The sequence below is a fragment of the Jatropha curcas genome, chromosome 9 (assembly GCF_041381405.1).
Source record: "Jatropha curcas cultivar XTBG-Jc1 chromosome 9, XTBG_Jcur_1.0, whole genome shotgun sequence".
NCBI lineage: Eukaryota > Viridiplantae > Streptophyta > Magnoliopsida > Malpighiales > Euphorbiaceae > Jatropha > Jatropha curcas.
In genome coordinates, this window is record NC_143159.1 from 26,269,151 (window position 1) to 26,277,810 (window position 8,660).

The 8,660-nt window shown below is 30.5% G+C and overlaps 1 protein-coding gene across 1 annotated transcript; it reads right to left on the reverse strand.

Moving 5' to 3' along the window:
* Positions 1 to 4,969: 4,969 nt before the first annotated feature.
* Positions 4,970 to 8,294, reverse strand: LOC105638807 (phenylalanine N-monooxygenase CYP79D16). The gene is made up of 2 exons (XM_089725572.1): positions 7,232 to 8,294; positions 4,970 to 6,044 (listed from the first exon to the last, which is right to left on the reverse strand). The coding sequence occupies exons 1-2, from the start codon at positions 8,207 to 8,209 to the stop codon at positions 5,400 to 5,402; spliced, it is 1,623 nt and encodes a 540-aa protein (XP_089581698.1). The 5' UTR covers positions 8,210 to 8,294; the 3' UTR covers positions 4,970 to 5,399.
* Positions 8,295 to 8,660: the final 366 nt, after the last annotated feature.

The following is an 8,660-nucleotide window of genomic DNA, read 5'->3' on the forward strand; positions in this document are numbered from 1 at the left end:
AACTACTATTGACTTTTCAAATATTTAGTTAATCATGACATGTTGATAGACAATGTTCTTAACCTTTAAATATTAATTAATTACTTAAATATATTTATTGCCAAAATATTTGGAACCTAATAGGTTATGTATATAAGAATGGATATGAGAAAATAAAAATGAGAAATCAAATCAAGTATGACTTGATTATAAACAAGTTTTGGGACATTAAAGGTAAAATTTTAATTTATTTTTAATTGCAATTTTACCTAAATTATTAAGTATCGACTTAGTTACTTTATATCTAAAATTCGTTGAGATAAATTTTAGATTATACATATAAACCTAATATTTTAGTTATGATTTATTTATTTAAATAATTAATTAAATAAATAAAATTAGTTAAATTGAAAATCCTAGTGCTGTATGTATTATAATTGAGTTTTTAAAATTGTTTAAACAAATAAATATGCACACATAAATATGTATTATAATTGAGTTTTTAAAATTGTTTAATAGAGTACCTAATATTAAGAGGAGAAGCAGTATTGTGATAGAAAAAGTTGTAGAAGATATACTTGTTATCCCTTTACAGCACAATAAACCTTGGCCAGTCATTCAAGGAAAGGAGAAAAGGTTAGCTACGTTTTTCCATAATAAATGTAAGATAGATGGACGAAAGTTGTTGATTTCATTATTAACATCCATAGCAGTGATGTAAGCACAGTAAACTTGGCCAGTCATTCAAGGAAAGGAGAAAAATTGTTGACTTTATTATTAACATTAAACAAAACCAAAAAGGCAATTCACATTCCATCCTGCTCCTTCCGTACTTCAATAATTGTCACATTTAGATATTTCATATTGTTTAAGAAAATAATTATTTTGTTTAAGTTATAATGTTGATTATACCACTGTTGATTTATTTAAGTTATAATAAATTATAAAAGGAATTGAAGCAATCACTATTACTCATATGCAACGGGTAAAAATGAAAATAAAAATTTATCATTTGTGACAAATATTTAGAAACGGAGGGAGTATTGCAACCCATAAAAGTCAAATGCATAAATTTATTTATGTACTTTAATTAAAAAAATTTTACTGCATCTCAATTTTTATTTTGATTTATAAATAATTTAATTTATAAATTTATACCTGTTAGACACTCTGATTTATAAAACTATCTTATTAAACTCTACAACTTGTAAAATTAGATAAATTAATCACTTATTGGATAGTTAAAAATGTAAAGATTATTCTTATAAAAGTTGTACTAACCATATATTAAATTAATATTTTACGTATATATACTATATATAAATGTCGAAATGTGGGAAATAATGAGATTTTCAATAACGTCTTTGATGAAATTTAGGATTTTCCGATAATGAGATTTTACATATCTATACTTATTGGCTGTATTAGTTTTTGTCGAGAAATTTATGTATTTTTATGTATTCTTTTTTTTTTTTTTTTTTTTTTTTGAGGAATTTATGTATTTTTATATATTTTGTTTGTGTTGAGGTTGTTCCAAATTTTTTCACCTAACATTCTTAGGTTAGGTTGGTTTTTTGTAGTTAAGCCTAATGATTTGAGTTTAGTTGCCCTTCAATATTAGGTTTTTCTTAGTATTATTTAAAATTAATAATAACAAATTATTTACTGTTAACAAAAACTAAAAATTCGGTAACTTTAAGAATATAAGTAAATGTATTAAAATTCAGGTAGCCAATATTATTATCCTTTTGTAATTTAAAATTTGAAAAACAACAATAACAATATATATAAAATAAAATAAAATAACAATATATGCTGGCAATCACTTTCAGTAAACGTAGAATTTCTTGTAGTGAGTTGTTGTACTCCATTTATACAATATCAATTGACATCATTCGTTCATTCAATTCAATTGTAAGTTCTTAAGATTTAATTATTTTATTATTAATCTATGTGAAACTTAATTTTCAACAATTTGTAAACATGAAGTAAAAAAATTATTTTCTTATATATAAAAATCTACGTAAAAAAAAAATAGTAATCTTATATAAAACATGTGTAAAGAAATTAATTTTAGCTTGGAGGAGAAAACTAAACTGAAAACCAACCACTTCACCATTGCCTAAATGGCGAAATCCGAGTAAGTGGCAAAGCTACAACAAAAAGTTCACCAACCCACTTGGGTTTGGTGCTAATAATTAATTAGGACACCCTCATGTGTTGGTGTACCCTATGTTACAAGACATGGTCCCATATATTGGCCAACCATTAAGGCAAACCTTCCATTGTAAACAGGTGCCATATTTATAGATGACAATTACTCCCTCCGTTTTATTACTTTTGAGATATTTTTATTTAGGGTCTTTGTTTTATATAAAAAATTTTACTCTAAATAGAAATTTTAAGAAGAATGTCAAAAGAAAAAGTCTAAAATGTATTTAAATATTACCTCTATTCTATTTAGATAGACAAACATTCCTTTTTATGTGTTTTATTTAAATGGAGAATTTTTACTTATTTGGTAACTTTGAGAAGCTAGCCAAAGTGAATAGTCTAAATTACCTTTGTTTTAGCTTTCATTTCAGATCTCAGTGGGAGAATTTCTAGATAGTAGCAAACAAGAAATTATATACTCAATTAATGCATTTAAAGTACCAAAAACAACTTGTTGGAATGCAAAAACTATCACATTATTAAAACGTGCACAACTTCTTAAGATGCGGACCGATTTAAGTGGGTTAGGATTTTCATTATACAACATTGTTTTGAGATGTCTTTTTATGGTAGTGATGTAAGCACAATAAACCTTGGCCAGTCATTCAAGGAAAGGAGAAAAGGAGAATTGGTATTAACATAATAAATGTAAGATAGATGTACAAAGGTTTGCCTTAATAGTTGGCCAATATATGGGACCATTTCTTCTAACATAGGGTACACGAACACATAAAGTCAACAACTTTTGTACACTATCTTACATTTATTATGGAAAAACGTAGCTAACCTTTACTCCTTTCCTTGAATGACCGGCCATTTTTTGGCCTTTTATCTTTGCTTTTAGAATTTCCAAATTGAAAGATTGAGTTATTAAGACAATCTACATTCCATCTCGCTGCAAGTTTAAAAAAATTTGATACAATTTTACAATTAACGGACTCTTGATGGATTCTCGACAAGCAACTCACACCGTTAGCAACCTTAAAATCCGGCAAATAGGTTTCTTCGCTTCTGAAGTTGCATCACTTGACCACACACAATCAGACTTTAAATAGATGCCAAAATTCACAGTACTTTTAGATTGACAAAATTCAAAGTGTTGGCCAAATTTAAGAAAAAAAAAAACTCAAAAGTTGAAGCTTTTTTTGGTTATTAAGCCTAAATTGATATTATTCAAAAAAGTAAAATAGTATATTATAATATATATCTAAGCTACGAGATGCTTTTACTCTTGTGATAACAGTAAATTGACAAAGTTACCTTTAGTTTAGGCATATTGTCTTTCCCTGGCCCAATAAAAGGTTACAGACTATATATACATATGTAGGCAAGAGCGACTTCGCGAGTGCAATCAATGGCTTAGCAAGTGTTGGATTACTTTCAGACTCTTTAAGATCAATACTTGTCCGATTAGGAGGAACGTTCCAAGTAAACCCTCGAAGAAGTCTTGCAAATAGCATCAAAGTCATTGAAGTCCCCATTGTCACCCCTGCACACCTGCGTCTTCCCGTGCTAAATTAGTCATCAAATAGCTACTCACGTCTTCGACAAAATGTGAAAAGATCAATTAAATCACACTTAATTAATATATATAGATTAATTAGATATAGATAAAGTCTAATTTAAATAATTTAATATATATAGTTTATAATAAAATATTAATCACACTTAATAACTTTGGAATTAATTAACATGACTTCCACATGTTTCAAAATTTCCAAAATAAATAAAGAGGAGGGATTCTACCAAAAATAAAATAAATACTCCCTCCGTCCCAAAAAGATAGTCCACTTTCTATTTTCATATAGATTAAGAAATAACAGTTATTATGGTTAAAGAACAATTTTATTCATATAACTTTTCTATTATTCCAATCTTAAATAACACATGAGCAATTATTGTATTGGAACAATAAGTAAGAATTAAGGAGAGTTATTTAAAGTAAGATAAAATTTAATGAGAATATAATAGACAATTTAAGAATTAGTTATAATGCAAAAAAGAAAATTGGACTATATTTTAGAACAAACTAAAAAGGAAAGATGGATTATCTTTTTGGAACTGAGAAAGGAATAAAGAGAAGGGTCATTCTTACTAAGTAGTTAATAATATTATTCCAACCATTTAATCTCCAATGAATAAAACTAGAGATAAAATCATACAAGTTCAAGTCATTAATATGAACATGATAGGTCAAGCTTTTTATGCATTTAAGAGATTTTCTATTTGTTGCTTGATCTTAAAATTTGAAGTTTACAAATCTAAACATGGTTAAAAGCTGCTCAAAGGTTGCAACGTTTTATTCATTATTCTATGAAAACCTGCAAAATAAAAATTATATAGTCTGTTATTATGAAATAGAAGTTTTTTTATCAGCAAATTTAATTATTTTTTTATTGATATTAATGTTGTTCAGGAAAAACTTAACAGTACCAAGAGTTACACCCAAGCCATCAGGTTTCCACAATACACCATATCCTAACATTGACATTGTTAAGTAAAAAACCTGAACAAATTTAATTACAGATGTACAATCTGGATAAAGAGTAGGAGCGTGCAAACGAATTGCAAAAATAGAAAACCGAAAATAGATTTTCTTTCAAAAAATAAATATTTGGGAATAACCGATCCAAAAATCGAAAACCGAAATTATGGAAGATTTCAAATCAAAGCAGAAACTGAAAACCAAATAACCAAACCAAAAATAGAAAATAATCTTATTCTGTTCGTTTTCGGTTTTTTTTCAAAGTTTGCTTACCCCTAACAAAGAGTGCCTAATAGAACTCCTCTTGAGTCAAGAAGGTCTCATTTAACAAAACATCAAATAATCAAAGCATAAAACAATTAAATCGACTCAACAAAAGGCATAGACGTATCAACTCTTTTCTTTGCTGATCCATCAGCAAAATTATTTCTCTCCCTAACCACATATGACGAAAAACAATCTTTGAAAGAGACTCTACCAAGAAATCCCAACTTATTAAATAATTACCACTATTTCCATGGCCTTTCCTTTTTGTTTAATACCCAACAAACAACAGATTTTGAGTCAAATTCAATACAAATACGATAATATTGATAAGCTGACAAGGAGAGTAATTCAATAGTATTGCATCAACCTCAGCTTCATTTGAATCTGCCATGTCATTTGAAACAGGATATTATGAAATAGAAGTTTAAAGCCTCAATTCCATACATCTCCTTTCTTATTGATCATGCATGATTTGGTCATATACGTACGCAGGCAAGCGCGGCTTCACAAGTGCAACCAATGGCTTAGCAAGTGTTAAACTACTCTCGGACTCTTTGAGCTCGATACTTGTCTGATTAGAAGGCACGTTCCAAGTAAATCCATGAAGAAGTCTAGCAAATAGCATCAAAGTCATCGAAGTCCCCATTGTCACCGCTGGACACCCCCGTCTTCCTGTGCTAAATGAAATGAAATTCAAATATGGCTCAATAAGTGTCACTTGAGACCCATCGTTCTTGATATGGCGTTCTGGTTTGAACTTGTGCGGTTCATCCCAAATCTTAGGGTTCCGGCCGAGACCCACTCGGCTTAATAGAACATGACTGCCTTTCGGAATAAAGTAATTTGCAACTGTTGTATCGGTAATGGAGACATGAGGAATATTGAATGGCGAAACAGGGTGGAGGCGAAAGGCTTCTCTTGCACAAGCTGTGATGTAATTAAGCTGTGAAAGGTCGGATTCTTGGACTAGTCTCTCCTTTCCAACCACTTTATCCAACTCTTCTGCTGCCTTTTCGAATATCTTTGGTTGGTTTATCATCTCCGCAATTGCCCATTCAACCGCATTTGATGGATTATCCACTGTTGCTGACATTATTTCCTGCACAAACATCAGCAAAAGCCTTTCTAATTAACTTTGTGGCAGCCATTAGTGAAAAGTACACCTCTTGGTTTTAGTTCCACCTTTGTTAAACTTTTGGGTTTTTTTTTTTTTTTTTTTTTTTTTTTTTTTTTTTTTTTTTGAAAACAGTTTTTATAAGACAATTGATTTTGACAGTTAAAATTTTAAACTCAAATCGTTTAAGGTATCTAGAGGACGGGCCAGACGCAGCAGAGCTACAACTGGGGAGCGGATTCCCCACGGGCATGGGGACAGGAGACAGCTATCTCGGGGCACATCACGACCTACATGCAAGACCCGCAAGACCTCATGAAGTTTGAAGAGAACGGTAACATACAATATGCTTTTTGATAAGAAAGAGAAAGGTAATTTTGAAGCAGTTATTGTCAATAAAATTGATAAGATGTTATAAAATTCAACATGCAATTACTATTAATTAAAATTTAAGCATGTGAGAAAAATAGGTTAATTTTGGAATTCAACCAACTATTTAATTAATAAGAAAGAGAACAGTAAAATAAAATGTTACTTGGTATGTTAAAACAAGAAAAAACATAAAATTTGGTAATTTTGGATCAGATTGATATACACTTATTGTATATAGCCACCTATATATATTACTCATTTTATCCCATTTTATTTGTTTCTTATTCCTTTATTAGATGTCCTAAGATGTTTATGAGATTTTTAAATTTAGATATTTAAATAATTACTTTTCTCGTAATAATCTTTATAATTGTTCACTAAATGAATGACTTTGATTAATATCTTATGAGTTAAGGATTAAAAAAAAAAAAGCAAAATAATTTTTGTGGACTAAATTTTTGATATGCGTGTTTTATCAAACCATGCAAACAAAATGAAACGGAGGGAGTAAATCAATTAAAGTCAATTAAATATTGATCAAATATCAATAAATAAGTCAAATCACCCCCGAAAGTGAGATGAGATGGCAGGGATTCATTATCCCTTAATTAGAGGTCTTAAGTTCGATCCTTAAATATGTAGTCCTTTTAAACATTTGGGAATGAGCGCTTTGTCCCCTTTATGGGCCTCTCCGGCAGGAATTTGGATTAGTGGAGCAGTGGGCTTCGGATTCTTCCAGCCAATTAAAATAAAATAAATCATTTTACTAAGCAGAAGAAGGAGAGAAAAGTGAGAATTACTGTAATTTGAGCTTTAATCTCATCTGTAGATAGCAAAGGATTGCCATTATCATCTTTTAGAGTAATAAGGACATCAAGCAATTCCTCTTCTTCCTTCTTGCTTCCATCCTTCCATTGTTGAACTCTGCCTTCAATTATAGGATCATGATATTTTCCTATAATCCCATTAGCCTCTTTAATAATCTTCTCATGACCACCCAAGTCAAAGCCCTCCAAACATGGCAAGTAATCAGACAAACAAAATGAAAATGAATAATCAAGAATTCTAAAAAGAGCATCAACATGCTCTGCTTCTTCAAAACCAGGTCCGCCATTCTTCTTTCCCTTTCCAAAAAACCTCTTATTAAACACCATTTTCCTAATTACATTTCCACAATAGTGTCTTGCAGCAATCCTCACATCCACTAAACCACCTTCACTGCATTGCTTGTACACGTAACGGACAAGGTGATCAGCTCCTTCTGCTCTTTTCCCAGAAAACCACAGTTGTTTCGCCGGAGAAAGCATTTGGGTCACTAAAATTCTCTTCATTTTCTTCCATTGGTCTCCGTAAGGTGCAAGAACTGTTGTTAAGTAACCCTTTGAAGTAACACGGGTAGACATGGTTATGGGTCGGGTGGCAAAATTAGAATCTTGAGCTTTCAAGATTTCACAGCTAATTTTGGGGCAAGTGACCGGTATTACATGAACGTTCCCAAGACGGATACATGCAATTTCAGTGTTCATTTGTTTCATGAGATTGTGTATCCATCTAAAAGCAGGTTCGTTTTTGTACATTGCAAGTAGGCAACCGATAATAGGCCATGGTTTTGGACCAGGAGGTAATTGTTGTCGCAATATGGATTTTTCATTTTTGGATGGTGGTTTATGGGATTTTATCGAGTAAATTAGTAGTGAGGTTATCGTTCCCATCATAATAGTAATGAATGAGAAGCTGAAAATGAGTTGTGGAAAAGCTATTTGGTGGGAAAAGCTCATGTTACTGTAAAGTAAAACAGCAAAGGTACAGGTCAGTACACCGTACACATATCTTACAGATCAATATTTATTTATAGGACAAACTCATGTGTTCGTGGATCCTATGCTTCAAGAAAAGGTCCAATATATAGGCCAGCTACAAGTGGCAAAGTCATAGATGACAATTTCATCCATTAATGTTAGAAAAACGTGGGAAAATTTAATTGAAACGCAAACGCACCTCTTTCACAAAATATATTGCTAAAAAAAAATTAATTTTTATGAACATTTCTCTTATCTTTCGTTCACCAATTAATAATATCCCACCACAAGCTCTCAGCCACTTCACATATTTTCTTTTTGTATTATGTATAAAATGGACTCGAATTCTTAAATGATGTCTAACTTGCTTCATCCTTATGTTTTTTGAAAAATTATTCTACCATCAGTTTTTTTGTCTGAACGTCAATAT

Coding starts and splice junctions, on each gene's coding strand:
- LOC105638807 (XM_089725572.1), bottom strand. CDS start 8,209: ATGAGCTTTTCCCACCAAATAGCTTTTCCACAACTCATTTTCAGCTTC. Junction 6,045..7,231: donor AGATTAAAGCTCAAATTACA/GTAATTCTCACT, acceptor ATGTTTGTGCAG/GAAATAATGTCAGCAACAGT.